The 18,437-nt window shown below is 42.8% G+C and overlaps 1 protein-coding gene across 1 annotated transcript in view; it reads right to left on the bottom strand.

Annotated features, from left to right (window-relative positions):
* The window catches only part of ASAH2 (N-acylsphingosine amidohydrolase 2), a 475,375-nt gene that overhangs the window by 207,690 nt on the left and 249,248 nt on the right, over positions 1–18,437 (bottom strand). Inside the window, exons 15-16 of the mRNA XM_069612073.1 lie at positions 11,973–12,068; positions 8,324–8,419 (exon numbers count right to left, since the gene is read on the bottom strand). Coding sequence (XP_069468174.1) covers positions 8,324–8,419; positions 11,973–12,068 — 192 coding nt within the window. The remainder of the gene's footprint in view (positions 1–8,323; positions 8,420–11,972; positions 12,069–18,437) is intronic.

Raw genomic sequence — 18,437 nt, 5'->3', positions numbered from 1 at the left:
CATCGCCCTGCAAGACTCCCCCTCTTATTGTTGTTACTGCACTTGGCTTAATCAATGGACGATGATGATGATCATCATGGCTCTTCCCAATAATGACTCTTTTTTCTGACTTTAACCAGGGACTGCTGACTGCTGAAAGAACCTCTCTAGCTGTTGATGTATCACACTTCTTAGTCTTTTGCTCTGAGCCTGGCACAAACTCCATACACATACTGACTGAACCAAAGAAAATATCTCTTCAAGCAATCTCACCAGGAGCAGTGGCAGGGATATGGTTGGACCATAAAGGCCTCATTTTAAGAATGAGGTATTTCTGGCATGTTTGCCAACTTTGTTTTGCAGATTTTCCATCACTTCTACCGCCGTAGCTTTCTATTGGTGGATCACTCGAAACTGAAATTGTATCAATGAAACAATGTGTTTGTATTTTTCACAATGAGTTGTTGGTAAGCATCCCGTTGTGGTTATCTCTGCTACTTACCAAGTCTTAGTGATGCGACCTATAGAGATGTCGGCCTAAAGATTGGGGTGTGCTTAATCTTTTGATGATGGGTATTGTCATTTTTTGTGCTGAAAAAATGTACATCAAGAGTGTAAACAAATGCAGCAAAGTGATGTACTCAGTCATTCTGTACGCAATAAGGCAGGGGTGTGCAACCTATGTCTCCACAAACGTTTAGGCGTCCAACTACCACTCGCCATAGCCGACACAGTCAATTGTGAGGAATTATGGTAGTCATAGTCCAAAACATCTGGATATCCACAGACTGCAGAACCCTGCACTATGGACAACATAGACGGGTGATCAAAAAGAATATCTAAAACCTGCGGATGTTTGCCTGCACCCCACAGGAGCATGTCAGTGGGGTGCAGGGGTGAACATATATATGGTTTTGAGTCTTCTCGCCATAGAAAGCTGGCCACACATATTTTTGGACAGTGTGTCAAGTGTTCCTGCTTACACTAAATTTGTATTTCTGTTGATACATCTTCACAGAGTACATAGGTCTCTGCTTTCATTGTGTATAGAAAAGCAATCCGCAGGTCAATTAATCAATCAATCATGCATTTATGAAGCACACTGTCACCAAAGGCATCATGGTGCTGACTAGATGCAGGAAAGAAAAACAAGAGGTGGGTTGCTGGCTCCATTTGAAAAGCCCGAAAAGACCGAAATCTTGGGTGCAACAAAGCCCTACCAGCAGAGCATTCCAGAGCTTCGTACCAGTGATGGAAAAGGCTCTTCTTCTAACACGTTTGCGGTGATAGCCAGGAACCTTTAGTAGCGGGGGTCCGCAGAGCGACGTGGGCACCCTTAACAATATCATTGGATCTTATCCTGGATCTAATCGTGAATAGCCAAACAGTCTTTCCCATTCAGTGCTCGATGAATAATCTTATATAAGGCCTTGAATTGGATTTGGGCTGGCAGCCAGTGCGGTTACATGTGAATTTAGCGAAGAAAACTAAGAATTAATTTTTGAAGAACCCAAAACATTTTTAAAAATAACACATTTTACTTTTGCTGTTTTTGGGGGGAACTGCCCCAATCCCCCCATTTTTTCATACGTTTGCCCAGCCCCAAAACGACTATTCCTATTCCGCACTACATTTGGACACTTTTTTTAAAATGTGTTATTTTTTTCTGTTGTTTTGGGATCTTTAAAAATTAATTCTTTGTTTTTTTCTCAATAAAATCACTCCATACCCTGCAGAACATGATGACCGACAGAAATGCCCTAAACCAGTCATACAGCAGCATTCTGCAAAACTTGCAGACAGTGTATTAAATACGCCGGTTGAGAGAGAAGGGTTACGTTACAGTAGTCAAGACTGCCATTTAGGCAGGTCGCTACTACTTTGGCATGGAGATCCTCCAGAATGAAAAGAAGGACTTTCCTAATTTTCTGTAGCTTAAGGAAGCCTACGCTACAAATAGCGCTGATTTGGTAATCCATGTCAAATGTGGATAAGATTTGTATACCCAGATGCTTAACCATCTTTGCTGGGGCAGGGAGATATCCCAGCAAAACTGTCCAGAAATCAGGGGTTGAACTTTCCGAAACAACGGCGAGACAGATGATCAGAACTTTGGCCTTTTCACCGTTAAGTTTCAGTCAGTTGGTCCCCATCCAAACCCCAATCGCTTCTAAACACGACCTCAGTTGAATGGCAGTTCTTGGTCCATCCTAAACAGAATTTGGGTATCATCTGCGTAGGAAAAGAACTGAATCCCAAAGGAGCGAATGAGGGCTGCCAGGGTTTGAATCTTTACATTAAGGAGAATGGGGAAAGAGCAGAACCCTGCAGAAGATGAAGATATAAATGAGGCGAGGGAAACCAGTTGCGTTTGAGATGTCCAAAAGGCATAGAACCATTTCAGAACTGACCCTGTGATTCCACCGCCCTGCAGTCTGGACAGGAGAAGCAGGTGGTTGATGGAATCAAAGGCGGCCAGGAGGTCCAGTAGAATAACACCTGCCGTGCCACCCAGGTCCTTGATTTTTGTCGAATCATCAAGTACCAAGACCAAAACAGGCTCTGTTCCTAACAGGGGACGAACGCCCATTTGACAAGAGTCTAGAATATCATGACCCTCCAAAAAGGATCTCAATTGGGGAGTAACGACCGCCTCCATAACCTTCATCAGAAAAGGAAGCAAGGAAATAGGCCAGTAATTCAAGAAGATCGATGTATCCAGGGAAAGCTTTTTTAGTAATGGAATCACCAGGTATCTTTTTAAAACTGCTGCAATCTGCTCAAGGACAAGCGAAAAGTTAACAGCTTCTGCTATTAGATCACTGATGCTCAAAGGAGCCAATTAAAAAAGGTACAGAGAAATATCATCAAGGGGTGATGCAGATTTCAACAGAGCTATAATATGACTAATCTCTGAGCAGTTAGTAAAGGAGATAAATCGCAGAGGATCAAGGTTATTCTGAGGTGACCGATCAGAGGCAACAGAGTTCAGAATACCCCCATGAAGACTAGCAATGCTAGTGTTAATTATATCTACAAGAATGGGACAGATTGTCACACAAGATCTGTGATCCTGTGCTTATGGGCCCTATTCCAGGATTTGACAGCTCCTTAATTGTTTGGAAAAGTTTATTGGGCATATAATATGCGAGTTTAACAATTTTTCGAGTTTTTGTGATACAGAACTCCTCTTTTAACTGTGGGTCATAACAGGTCCTCCACTTACATTCTGCTTGGTGAACTAACAGGCGAGATGAGAGTAGTTTGGAGGAGAACCACGGCATCAAATGCCCAAAGGTTAAAATCCCCTAAGATGCATATGTATTTATAGCATAAAGCCAGGTCAGGGATAATATTAAAAAATGATTCTTCAAATGTAAGAAGACTAAAGGAAGGAGGGCGGAAAACAATAAGGAAATGAAACACAGTTGAAGCACTAATTATAAATCTTACTAACATAAACTCCATCTCGAACCCAACTTCGAGAGGCACAAGGAGGCAAGAGTATCAAGCTTTATAAATAAGTGCTATGCCTCCACCAGGACGCGCCGTGTCCCGATCTGTGTGAAAGATAACATCACTGGGAAGAAAAGCCTGGGCTATATCAAGATCCGAGGACACAGAAAGCCAAGTCTCAGTGACACAAATTAAATCGGAATCTTGACCTTCCAAAAATGTGCACATTTCAAATCTATGAGCAACCAAGGAGTGGTGGTTAATCAGGCATGCTGGCAACTGCAAGTGAAATGACCTGACAGTGGTCGGGTCCTCAGTGTCTATCCAGCCTTCCGGGAAGATAGTATCACTGGGTGCTAAAGATACTAAAAATGCCTGTGATGGACCATTACCTGCAGCGGGACGTGCCCAGAGCTCAGACTCAGCGTGGACGAGTGCAGATGGGCCGGACTTCGGTCGGGTTTCGGTCAACGCTCGGTCTCTGTGCTCCCTCCGGGATCTTTTATAGAGCCCACTCATAATATTACATAGACCAATCCAAATGGAAGGTCGGAATAGAAAAGGATGACATACTATGTAATGGGAGTCGTGTGTAGCCAAGAAACCAAAGACAGCATGGGAGTGCCGGTGCGAGTCACTGGTCTCCCCCAAGCCCAGACAAGCATGGGTCCGCAAACATGCTTTACAAGGAAATGAAAAAAGGTAAATCAACTTAAAAGAGCAAATATAAAAAAAGTCTTAAAATTATCCAAAAAAGTGCAGGTGCATATGAAATGCTAAAAAAGGTGTCCAGTCAGCCACCAGGGCGCAGAGGTGCCTAAAGGAAATACATATAGAGTACATGAAAACAAAGCAATGATTACAAGAATGAAACCCACAACACACAAGTGTGTGTCGGCTTTACCACGGCCAGATCAGCAAATGCAACATAGGTGTATAGTACACACATATTTTGTGGTGGGCAGACACCTCACCTGGAACAAACCACTTTGAAAAACACCTGTTTTACAAACCTTTTGCCAAATACAACACATATAATATAAAACAGTCAAAATTCATTATTTTAAACATGTCATACACTCTTTAAAGCATAATATTGTATTCCTAGCATAATTCTTAAAATAAAATAAATTTAAGAAGTCCAACATTTTAAAAAGACCACATTTCACTGTTATTGGTAACAATAAACTAACAATTATACACCACGGGACAAACATGCTCCCACTATAACGTTTGCAATCCTACTCCCATGCTTCGACATCATTCAAGTAATAGGGTTTCCATCTTAGCACTGTACATTCTAAATTGTTTTAAATAGGTAGACTTAAATCATAAAAAATGTAATGAATATTTCTCACCACTGACAACACTAAACTCACTGAGTATATAAATATATATATATATGAGCATTATCTCTTGTAAAAAAAGTATTCACACAACAGATATGTCACTAGCAATGGCACTATCATTCCATGCTCACACACAGCGTGTGTTATCACTGAACACTGATGTACATATGAGCCACTGACATACAGTAGTGCTCGTCATTTATGTTATATTATGCTATTGTCATTTAAACCACGTGCCGCTGCCATTTTTCATGGTCTCCAGGCGCCCTGGCTCATCTGAAAAGGAAGGAGTGCTGGAAGGGCTTAGTTAGTGGGATAGAGAAAGCGGTGGAGAGCTTTGATGTTCTGTTGGTAGCTTCAGTTCGGAAAAACCTGTCACTCTGTGCTGGGTATGTTTTTAGTTTATATGGGTTAGGTGGTATTTGTTGTACGGGTATGTGTTGGGTGATTTGTGTGTAATTGTTTTAGTTTTCTGTAGTTTTTTGTGTTTAGTTAGGTGTTGTTGAGTGTGTGCATTTTGTGGTGGTTGTAGGTTTTTGCTGCGGTACATAGCATGAGTGTGTTGTGTTTGGTGTTTGACGGTGAGTATGCAGGATATTGGAAAGATTTTAGTAGGGATAGTTAGTGATGTTAGTAGTCTGTGCCCTTCCGTGCAGTGATTATGTTGGTCTGGCAGGATTCATATTCTTCTTTGGCGGTTTGTGATAAAATGCTTTATTTCATTGGGCCAACCAGATTTTTGTTTGTTAGGTTTCAGTCATTTTGGGTGTTTCTCTGTTGTTTTGTTGGCTGTTTCCCCTTCGAAGGTGTTCCATGTTTTAGCTTGGTGAGTTAAAGAGCCATGTTTGAGAAATTTTCTAAATTTTTATTGGCTTCTTTTGTTTGTATTTTCCTCGGGAGTGAGTTCCAAAGTGTAGCTGTGATGCAGGAGACTGCTGATCCACCATATTTCTGCTTTGAGTATTGTTTTGGTTCAAGGCAAATGTCGTTGCTGGACTTTAGGGTTCAGTTTTGTTTGTAGATAGAGATTCTACCCTGTATGAATTCTGCTTGTTGGCCTATTACTGGTTCTGCTTAATGCCATCTGGCACTTTAGGCAGCTGAAGTGAGCTTTCATTTTGCTTGTTTCTCCTGTTGCCACAGCCTTACCATCACTTGCTAATTTCCTATTGAGCATGCTGGTCACAGGCACTGCTTGGCTAGTGGGATTGCTTGTCCCACTTCCCACTTTTTGGGAGAACCTATACATGTCACAAGTGATTTACCTGCAGTGAATGTAATAGCTTGGTGTTGTTTCCTGATCTCCTAGCAGAGGCTCATGGAAAGTCATCTACACCATACACCTGGGGTGCATGCAGTGGCTTCAGCGAAAGGCTGGCTTGCCTCTTTCCACACAAAAGTATAAGAGAGGCTTCTGAGGTAAGATACCCATCGCTTTCATTTATGTAACAGCAGCACGACCTGTGAATTTCTATAATGGATCGCTCACTGTTTCCTGTAATAGTACCTCCTGCTTTTTATACTGCCACAAAGCAATACAAACTCTGGTAGCAGGTGTAAAATACAAAACAATTAAACTGTTATTATTGTGTGCATATATAATGGCATGACCTTAATGATTGTGTACAAATGAGCACTGGACAACAGACATTCTACATAAATTTAGTGTTAAAGAAAATTGTTTTGTGTTTGATATTGTATATACCTGCTAAATTGTTCCCTCCACTGGCTAATTCCCCGTACCTATCATCTCTCCCCCAAAACGTCTTGCATATCGACAGACCAATGTCTGATGACATGCGAAAGGGGTCACACTGGGCCACTTCTGAGACAAGGTTCAAGCGCCATAAAACGACCAAGGTGGTGATGGGTGCAGTGTAAATATGTAATAACATACCTTAACATGGGTGTTCATGACTTTCTCTCTTTATATTCATATGAAGGAGATGTGTGGGAGTGTAAGTGGGTGTGGGTGTGTGAGTGGATTGTGCGTGTATCGATCTTTGTGCATAGGATTGTATGCGCAGGTTCTGTTCACTATGGATATCTGGTGAATAGTGTTATTATATGTGTGTGTGTTGGGGGTGATGTGCGTGTTTGTATATTTGAGTGTATGTAAATGTGTGTGACTTTGGGGGAGTATGTGTAATCTGTGTAAGTGTATCTTCTCTTCTGGGTATGTGCGATCCCAAGGTATATATATATATATATATATATATATATATGGTACATTTATATATACGTGTGTGAGGGATTTGTGTGTAGTAATAGAATTACAGTATGTCTATATGTTATGTTTCACAAGCTCTGTGAGGTGCTCAGGTGAAGAGGAACAAGACAACTGTTACTGGTCTGTAAAGATTAGAGACTTTGGCCAATTCTTGTTCATGGTTTACAAACCACTCCTGAGGTTTTAGTGTGTGTGTCTGTTGCACAGAGAGTGAGTGATCGGAATAAAGCTGACAATTAAATGTCATCCTGTCGTGTGTGACACAACCCCCAATTTCTAATGGTTTTACTAACAGCATTTTGCATACTGGATGTTGTAGATTCAACAAGACCCAACATTTTGACGGAAAGGGCATGTTGCCTAGTGAGGGATCAGTGAAATGGGCTTTCCCTCTCTAGTAGAAGGTGTGTTTGAAAGTAGTTTCAAAGATAACTTTTAATAAAAGTGTAATAACCATATACGGTTTTGGTACTTGTTTTCTTAACCTTAAACTGATGAAATGCAGAATCTACCCACTCGGATTTCATTTTGTGGCTTCATGCTTTGTGCATATCCCAAGGCTACTGCATGACCTGGCCATGATTTTAAGCCTGAAATGAAACATGAAATGGTGGGACACCTGAAGAGTTCTTGTCATTGCGTATTTGATTAACTGAAAAATAAAATGCACTTCAACAGAACTTCTACAGTCATTGCAAAGCAAATGATAGCTACTCGTGAACATTCAGACTGCCAATGCACGATGCACTTCAAACTTTCCTTCTCAGTTAATTTCATTCTCTTAACAGTAAATATATCCTGTCTACAGTAAATGCTACATGGGGGCTTGCTGCTTCTTCTAAGCTCTGATAAAAGTGCTGCTATTAGCATTGGCTCATTTGTCCCTACTGCCTTTATTGACCATGTAAGGTCCGCGTCAACTTGGCTGGAATTCGAAGCCATGACCTCAGTGTGCACATGGAGATCTGCGATGAGCATTTAGCAAACTGAGCTATCTTATCACTTCCTACCGAAACTGCTGACACGACTTGTATGGCTGTGTAGAAAGAAATTAAAATGTGTTTAACAAGCAGTGGTTCCCTTGAATGAGTGAGGACTTGTAGATGTCACTCTGCAGTGCCCTTTATGTGCTATAGACGTAAACACGCCTTGTGTCCTCAGTGATTGGAAGAAGTTGGATAAGTCATGCTTGATCTTTAGGTCAGCAGATTGATGTCAGCAATCCAGCATAGCTTAAAAGTCCAGATTTCTTCTACATGTGGATTTTACTTAAAGTACATATTGGCCAATAATGCAAAGCTGTAATTACCTTGGCGAGAGCATTGGCCAGAGCTTTAAAGGACTGGATGTAGGCAGACAGGGTGTGCGGTCCATAAATAGTAGATGCAGCTTCATATCGTTGAACCTATCAGGGAGGAGAAGAGTTGTTTTAACATTTATTATATATTTTTAGTTATGGCCATGCATGGGGCAACGGTTGGGCTATCAATAATGCCAGGATATTGATCGCTCTCGCATACAGTAATAATGCACACTTATTTCCCTTCATTACTATGAATAAATCAAAGAACCTAGGCCGACACAACCAGAAAAAATGGCCACCTCAATATACCCACCACCAAAGTGTGCACTTCCGCCATGCCAAGCAAGTCACACCAAAGAGTTCCAAAAGGAAAAAAAACATAGAGGAAGGACACTGATCGTGAAAGGGTCAATTTTTAGACCAATCTTAGTGCATAGGAGAGTCACTTAAGTTGAGGAAAGAGGTTAACAGATTCCTTTTTGCAGAGGCATTCAGTTACTAAGGGTTCAGTGAAAGACTTCCCCCACCTTCCCCACTAGAAAATAGACACTGTTTGCTCAAATATAATTGCTCTCTGGCTAGATGCTGGCCTGGCCACTGACTTAATGAACTAGCATCAAGAACATGTGCAGAGGGACTACCCATGAAATAATCAAGTAATAAACTGACACCACAGATCCGTACCCCTAGTCTTGATTCGCATAGCACACCGTAGCATCCAGTTGAGCTAAACAACGATGAATAAATAGGTACTGATTTCGAAATTGGGTACATTTCCTGCTATCTCCTTCAGTCGTGTTTGTCCTCTGCTCTATCCTTCCAGAACGAAGGAGGATCACTGATTCCATGGCCACGAGAACTGTAATGTGAAGCTACTTCTGAAAGGATTGGGGACCAGGGCCAGGTAATACAAGGAAGCTGTCTAAGACACTGCAGAAACGGCAGTGAATAGCCCATAACAATAGCAAATATGGCATGACTGCCAGGGAAGGGGTGAACAAATGTCACTTTGCCAGGGTGGCAGGAATCTGTTCATTGGCTCGGCGTATTAATGTGGGACTCTCCATTACAAGAATCAGTGGGTTAGTAATCAGCACTATTACCTGTAGACACATAGCATGCGCTCCACTTGACCATCTCTGCTCAGCGATGGTCTTCTGGTGTACCCTTGTTGTCCAAGACCTATATCCTATTTCCCAAGAATCTCCTCTTTAATCAGAAGCAGCATGCAAAGGAAGGACCGCACATGTGAAGCTACTGTCAACAAGGATGTGCAACCTTTTCTCCCCTTATTGTACGACAAATAAGTGCTGTAGAATGGACGTGTATACGTCGCTAGACTTTTTCACGATATATACCACCAAACATATTCCGTACAGTCAATGTGATGTGAGCTTCTCAATGGCGTTTTTTCTCCATTAAAAAAGTCAGGATCCAACATGTCGCCACCGAATACTTTAACTACGAAGGACCCATTCTCTTCCAGCTTTCAAACAGATAGATGATGTATCTGCACACGGTACAATATGTTCTAGTGTTCTTAATTCAGCACTGGTCACCTCCCGTGATGAATGTCATATTTCTTACATAGAAACACCCAGAAACCTGTCTAGTTGTGTTTCTCTTCATCAAACAGCCCGTTCTACATTCTTTCTCTGTCAACTGTGCAAACCATAATCATTCTCTAGTGCATTGCTTTTACACAGTGCTTCAAAGCCAATATCTTGCCACTAGATAATAATGACGGTCCATGGGGCCTACAGAAGATACATTAGCACTGGGGTGGGGGGGCGCAGTCTATCAGGTTGCCTCCCATATCCCGCTCTGCCATCTTCTAGCCACCCACCCTTTGCCTTTTTATTTAAATAATCCAAACCCCACTTTTCTGATTGTGGCAGCGGCGCCACCCGCCCCATAGAAGCTTCGTTACTTCTCTTTTTTCTGGTCGCCATGGTAATGGAAGAGGTGCTCTGCATGCAGCCTTGCCTTCCACAACCATGGTGGCCATCTTGGCAAAGTATTTTCATTCATTGAACAGGATGCCCGCGGCGTCCCATTCAATGAATGAAAATACTTCTTTTTTTAGCAACCGGGTCACCGGTTTGGTCACTTCGATCGAGCTGTTAAATCGGGCTACAGGGCTGTTATCCCTCGGTGTAGCTAGTGGAACTGGTTAAATACGCCATATTATAACACTGGAATGTTAGCGAGCCATTGTTAGAAATGGGTCAGCGAAGAGCCTTAATTTTGTTACAAAGCTTGCTGTTTCTCTCCCAACATTTCATCTTACTTTCAGTGTCTGCCTAAAGAGCACCTTATGTAACTGTTTTGTTTTATATCTATATTGTCTTTTAACCATTCTTTGTGATTTAGACATATTATATTGAGATTCCAGCCTTGGGGAGGAGGACTGGCCCAGGTGTTATCGGCTTCGCCTCAGGCTCATAACTCGGATGTATGATGATAGCGCCTGTTACAGCCCTCCTCCACTGGGCTTGTAATGCCTCAACATTTACCCTCGCATTCAATCCCATCACTGGCTCTCATTTAAAGAAATGTATAAAAATGAAGCCCATGTGCCTGCTGGGGGAAGACTGGGACTGTTTTTTTTCTAGAACCCAGGGTAATTTCCTATCTGCCTTCCTCTTACTAGCCCTTCTTATGTCAGAGTCTAGATCTGGAGGAAAGGTCTTCTCTGTGATTGCATCTATCCTCTGGAAATCCTTACTCCTTGACACCAGTTCCACTGTGATCTATCCCACGGATTCTGTATTATCCTACATCGTCCTTCATTTTCGCTGATTTATTCTGCATTGCCCACATCATCACTCTTGTATCTTCTGCTTCTTACTTCCTCCTGGGGGATTCCATGTGTGCTCAAACAAAGGGGGATTCCACCCATGCTCTTACAAAGGGGATTCCATGTGTGCTATTTTTGTTCTGGCCCTGCCCCATATTCTCAGTGGAGACTCCATTGTTTTTCTTTTTCATTCAAATGTATTCCCGTTACCCCTCATACTTTATTTTTGTGCGTTTTGCTGTCCCCTTTCTGTATTATTTTATCGAATTCCCATTGTGTGACTGTACGCAGCCTTTGCAGCCCTCTATGCCACGATGTGTATGCTGCCATACCATGACCCCCAAAATTGGAGACTGCAAATTTCCAACCGCAAGTGGAGCCAATAAGAATGCAAAAATACCTAAAACATTTCTCTATCTTCTCGCAACCTGACTAGTGTGCTTCCCCTGGCTTTCAATGTGCCAGCACCAAGGGATCAGCAACAGTGTACGCTTATTTCACCAATATATAACATACCATAATGTAACATAAAAAGCATAACGTGGCTTAACATAGTATAATATGACATAACACAACATTGGATAGCATAACATAACACAGAGTTAAAACATTACTGTCATTGTCCTTAAAATCACAAGAAGGAAAACGTACTGGCCTTCGTGAAGAAACTTAAAGGGGATGTCCTTCAACAACTGGGTCCTGGCATCACTCCCTCAGGAAGCGCAAAGCTACAATTCAGTTTGTGGGGGTTTCCATACACGTCTCAATAGTAACTCTTTGATTTATTGAGTGCATTGTCGCAAGCACCCCTTTGTCAATTGTCCTAAGCCACTATTACCTGTAACACTTAATTACCTGGTATTCTTCATATGTGGTGATGTAATGGGTATACACATTACACAATCCTGAAATGACCACATGCATTCCGGGATGTCCATTTGATTCAAATTCCTAGGAGAAACATAAAACACGTGTCAATTTCACAACTAATTGTTACAAAGTTTCCATCCTGTGATATGTTTTATTTATTTATTTTATTTTTTGGGTCATGTATTAGGCGCTTCCACAATTAGCAAAACTGCTTCAAAGTGCCCACATGGCAAAGAGGGTGGGGGAAGGTAGACAAAGAATTACAGCAAGGATAAATAATTGCATTGATTTACAACAAGCAATGAGAATAAAGGGAAGGGGAGACAAACTGACTATGCCTCGTGAGTGTTAAGAGCGTGCATGTGAAGAGTGGGAGGGGTGAGGGATAAGGTGCTATGATGCTCATGAGAAGTGCTAAGGGTAAGTGCTAAGAGGAGAAGAATTTAAGTGCAACCACCCATGGGTAGAGTGAACCCAAGTAAGTGTAGTAGAAAGACAGTGGCTGGATGAGAGATGTGGATGGGTCAATGTCCCGAGGACACGTAACGGCCATGCACAACAGTCACGCTGCTGTAAGATTAGCAGGGAAGAGAGGAGGAGAAGGAAGAGGTAAAGTTATTGAGCTTTTTGGAATTTAATGAGGTCTTGCTCAAGAAGCAGAGGGAGAGGTAGGCTGTTCCACATGAGGGAGTCAGCCGTGGAAAGTGATCACCCACCAACTTCTGTTGTGTTTCCAAAAAGCATAATAGTTATGCATATGCAATTTACTGCCCACATTCCTAATTTTACCCTCCACCAGTTCGCCAACTCTCAAATTCAGAAAATGTTCAAAGCAGCAAGGAACATCTTTTAGCTGGTCATTACAATTCCCGAAATCGCAGGTGGGTGAATTTTATTTCAACAAATTCACCTGGAAATTATCTAAAAAAAAACGTGCTGAGACCGGGAGCCAGTGAAGGCTTTGGAGGGAAGGAGAGATGCTGTCCCTGGGCTTGAAGCAAAGGATACGTCTTGCTGCCCTATTTTGGGTTAGCTTGAGGCGAGGCAGGGTGGAGGAAGGAAGATTAATTAAGAGGCTATTGCAGTAGTCTAGCCTGCAGAGACCCAGAGCACTGGTAACATTGAGTCTCTGGGGGCAAGTGAGGAAGGGTAGAGTTCCTTTGAGAAGGAAGAGCTGAAAGTGGGAATTCTTAACAATGTCCTGAATATGAGGGATGAAGGAAAGGGAGGAGTCAAAGATGAGTCAGAGATTCCTAGCTACAGTGGAGGGGCAGAGGGGGGGACATGAAGGAAGGCCAGAGTGCATCTCTCTCCATAACAATTTTCACTTTCCCTTAACACGGTTGAGATTCTGGGATTGTAGTTCTAAGCGTTGCATTGCATGTTCCAACTATGTGACATTTTAGGTCACTTTTGGAGACATTGCATGAATTTCCTATTTCTGGACATGGATTTTGACCTTACTCGTTTTAGAAAAAAACGTTCTCCTTTTTGGATGGGACATGCTTGGCACATGCTTGCTGGCCATCTATGTGTATGGATCTTATAGGCTATCTCGTCGTCAGACACACGCCCAGCATGCTCTTTGCAATGTTAATTCTTGTAGGAGAGCTGAACTGAAGGAAAATCAAAGATTTGACTGAATCTTTGTCTTTTACTCTTCTCAGCTTGTGATGACGTCAAGTTCAGTTTTCATGATGGTCCAAAGTGGCCCCTTTCTGTGGGTACTCTTTTTGATCTCACCTGCACCAATGAGCAATTAAAGTTGTAGTCAATACTAGCTCTGTGCCACTGCAAGCACTAGGTTTTCCCTTCACCATGGACGAAAGTCGCTACTTGGGCAGTCTGGCCTAAACCTGGTGGACCCTATGCTGCCTGTGATGCGGCCTGTTGACATGCCCATATGCCAGACATCACATATATTGCTTTAGGGTACAAGGCGGCATTATTGTAAACGTATTAAAATGATGATATGCAATTTGAATCTACACAGGAAAAGTGTGATGGGTCAAAGATATTTCACAGTTGCAGTTTCAATATATTTTGGAAATGTTATTGTGTGGGTTGAATTCAACAACGTCAGTAACCACACCACCCCACTCCTCTCAACCTGGGACGGCCAAATGAGGGTTCTTCTAGGAGGAGAACCATCACCTGTATGTTGTGTCCTGAATGAAATTCCAGCAGGAAACACAAAACCACAACCTTCGAAATTGAAGCTCAGAGCCACGATCCCTGTCCTGAATGGAGAATGGTTATCTCTGTGTGTATATGGGACTTATCTTCAATGAGGAAGGAACATGGAAGAGGTAGACTTGCTGTAATTCCTTGCATAGTTTACTGTTCCGCCAACCCATCCTGCATGCCTATTGGTCCATTGGCGCCACAGGTGAAAACATATCTTACTCCTATCTCTTGTGTTTACTGCTTCTCTGGCTTCAGTCTCCCTTTATCCACTTGCATCTTCCCAGCCTGTAAAAAGGTGCCATAGTTCTAACCATCTTGAAAGAACTGCAGCAGTCCTTCTTTTCACCAGCCTGCCTCTCTTCTGCCTAAGCACTCCGTAAACCTGGAGAGGGTGCCATAGAACTACATCATCAATGGACTTACGCAACATTCACTCTGTGGCCCCTGCCAGTCTGCATTTCCTTGTAAATTCTTTACCAATGTCGCCAACTTTCTTAAACCTGCCCACCACTCCTTCCTCTCCTACATACTCATACTACTCAACCCGTCTGCTGCTTTTAACACTGTGGATGATACCCCCCCTCCTTCAAGCTCCTTCCTTCCTTGGCTTCAAGGAGACCTTATGCAACTGGGTGTCATCCTATATCATAGACCAGTTCATCTCCATCCCTTGCAACTCTCTACACCTCCTCTCGTGCCCCCGTCCAGTGGACTTTCTGCATTAACTGGTCCTGAGCCCACTTCTCTTTGCCTGGTACAAGTCCTCTTTGGGTAATCTCATTCATCCTTTTGCTTGCACTATCACCTCTTAGCTGATGACACCCAAATGTTCTTTTCCTGCCCTTACTTCACCACGGACACCTCAGAACACATCAAAAACTGGCTCTCTGCCATATGTCACTGAATAGCTCTAAGCGGCCCCATTAACTCCTCCAAAACAATCATTTTTCTCCTGGCTTCCAAGGTCAAACCAACTACCGTATCCCCCATCTCCTTTACTCCTGGCCTCTTCACTCCATTACCCAATGGAGGCAAGCTTATGTTCCTCTTTTATAGTGAACCCAAACTTAATCAACGTAATCGCTTCTTCTGAGCCACTGCTCCTTTGGCCATGGTTAGCCTTCTAAATGTCAGGCAAATCTGTCTGCACCTTACTCACCACTCTGCAAAACTCTAATGCCTACCCTGCTCCTCAGCAGACCTGATTATTGTTGCAGACTACTCCTGGACCTCCACCTATCCTCTTTTGCTCTTCGTAACGTACTTAACTTTGCCAAAAGCACCAATTATAAACTAGCTAGATCGTCTCCCACCGCAGTGCATGGCTACAGCATCAGATGCCTTTCAGAGCAAAATCGGCTCCATCTGCAAATTACTTTTCCTCCCCCGCTACCTCACTAACTGAATCTCTCTTTACTCTTCCTCTTGATCCATACAAGGTCCAACGATCAACAAGGTATCCGTCACCGTCCCCTCACAACCTCCTGCTTACAGTCTATCTCACTACTGGTCAGCCATCTTTAGAATGCTCACTCTGAGACATCAAAGAAATGTAATGGATGGAAATATTTAAGAACAGACCCGTGCTTCATTTGTTACCCTGAGAAAAGTCATCCATAACCCCCCACGCCCCTGAAACTCCCCGATTCCCTCCCCCCTGACCACCCTCTCGGCCCACGCAGATCTGTACCAAATGTACATTTGTACATATGCAATTCGCACCTCTGCAAATACTGGCCCAATGTCTAATGAATATCGTAAGTATGAAGGTTCTGTTTTCCAAAATCCCATTTCTTTGTCCTATTGCATTTCTCTTTCACCTCCTGGCTAACTTTCGCCTATTCCCTCGTTGTGACTATTTAAAGACACCCTGTCTGGGAGCTGTCTCTACTGTCTCTACTGTTTCTTTCCTCTGTACATCACTTCGCGGTGAAGTGTTTGCCAATCCACCCAATAAATACAGATATGAAGAGTGTTGCTGAATACCCTCTGCGGAAATTAGTGCATACCAGTATTGGGCGAGTTCATACGCCCCCAACTGTTCAATGAGATTCATGATTGTTTCTCCTTAGAGGGAGAAGCTGGCACACGTCATAGAGTGTCATTCATTGTGTACATCAGTCATGAATACGACATCACCTGCGACCTTCTTCGCCAGTCCCTTTTAGAAAGAGCTACAGATTGCGACTAATAAAAGGGGGAATCTCAATGCCACCTGGACATCTAACTGGAGAGTAGCTCTTTATCGATGCCACAAGCAGAGTCTGAACACTAACCTCAACCTGTCCTCTTCAGTTTCTCAGGTGAAAGTGTAAAGTAGCAGTGTTGCAAAAACACCCATCCATGACGTATGTGAAAATGCAGCAAAAAAAACACAGGCAGCCAGCTCCATAGGGCAAGTGCTCCCAGAGAAGGGAGATCAACTATTGAAGGAATCCCCTTAGGGCTGCTGGGAGAGTAATCAACTTCTGAGGGCTGTGTCATTGATGGAGAGAAAGATAGTTTCCAATAAAAGTAGTATTCTTGCAGTGATCTACATATTTGGGGTGCATGACCACCTGGCTGAGAGTGAATATCTCTGAACCACGAAGAGCTTCCAAAATGAGGCAGGATTTCCCCCCGGAACTGGTTGAAAAGAACAGTTTGACCAAATTCGGAGCTACATTTTTGCTGCAGGTTGAAACTGCCTTGAATGCCAAGTGTCCTCTTAAGTGGCAAGCCCTGTTTGGGACCCTTGCCCCATTAATTGAGAGGGTGATAACATTTAGCCCAACCAAGTGTAATTTTGAGAAGACCTATTGAAAAGCTCATTGAAGGTCTGAACGAAGCAGTCAAAAGTATTAACCTGGAAAAGAGCACCCATTGAGGCCACCGTCTGCTGGGGCTTGGAAAGTTGAGTTTGGAAGGTTGCTATCTTGTGACATAGTGGGCACCTGGCAGCTGAGTGAATCCTGACCCTGAACCCCAGCATTCTGTATCCCTAAACAAGTCACGGTTGCAGTATGAGAGGAATACATCAATATATGGAGAGTAGATGATTCCCAAAAACATTTTGTACTGAAAATCTGCAGTATTCCAACTATTGAAATCCCTCACTCAGATCAGCAAGCAGCATCAGATAGGACTCAGGTGAGCCAGGCCTCAGAATTCACCTCTTTGGTAAACATTATCTACAGTGTCAAAGACTCCAAGGACTCAAGCCCACCAAAAGAAATCCAAGACCAAAGTGTTGATCTGAGGACCCCGTATCCTGGTTGCATATCCATCAGCATCCGCTCCCACCCAGAACATTTTCATAATTTTGCGGCTCCATGGCCAAGCAGCTATGAGGTGATGCCAAGGTTTTTGTGATTTTATCCTGTGGCCAACTGCCACTTCAGAGTATGTTGTTAAAACCCAATGCCCAAGTGCAAAGGAGGTTTTGCTTAGTGGGCACAATCTCCGCTGGCACCGGCTGACATACTTACAACTCTACCCCTTCCCCACCCAAGAGATTCATGGACATCCAGATAGTTACTTGCACATTTTTTCCTTTTGCAAAGACATAATCTTTAATGAGCACCAATCCTAAACCCTTACTCTAGAACCCATCCACAACGTCCTACTGTTTCATTAATCCTTTGCTTACAATTGGTGTATGACTACTTTTCATTCGCTATCCTAATTGTCTAGTTGATGCATTCGTAGAGTTCTTTTGAAAAAAAAAGATTTGCACTGACAGTACATTCTTCATTTCCTGAAAACTGTTGTGAACCACGTATGCTTGCAACTCCGTCTCTTCTTGCAGGTAGTTAAGTAAAGCCACGGAACATTGAGGTCATGAGTCATGGAAGAGCCATAGGCTCATTTCTTTTTCAAGAAAAACTAGCCTAGGGGACATAAAGGCTCGAGTATGAATCATTAAGCCTTTAATGTGTATTTCACCTCAACAGAAACCTGCTGTAAATGAAACTGCTGACGGAAACCAATTGTTCGACATCGACCAAACACTAACTATGCCAAAGAAATATCTGACTTGTGAAACTTCTGCAGAGCTCTTCTCTTCATTGTGTTGCCCTTGATGATATGTTTGCCAACAGCAAACTTTGTTCTGCTGTTTGATTCTTCGAAAATACAGAGCTATGCATTCGGGAGAATGAAGCCTTCGTGAAATAAAACAGCGAAAAATACCCCAAACTCCCTGATTATACAAAATCCAATTGAGAAAGTACCTGAAAATACATGTGGATTTGAAATTAGGTTTAATAAGAGGGGACACCATGC

The sequence above is a fragment of the Ambystoma mexicanum genome, chromosome 8, assembly GCF_040938575.1.
Source record: "Ambystoma mexicanum isolate Mex_15411 chromosome 8, UKY_AmexF1_1, whole genome shotgun sequence".
Taxonomy (NCBI): domain Eukaryota; kingdom Metazoa; phylum Chordata; class Amphibia; order Caudata; family Ambystomatidae; genus Ambystoma; species Ambystoma mexicanum.
The sequence above is the reverse complement of the archived record's forward strand: the minus strand, read 5'-3'. Positions and strand labels throughout refer to the sequence as shown.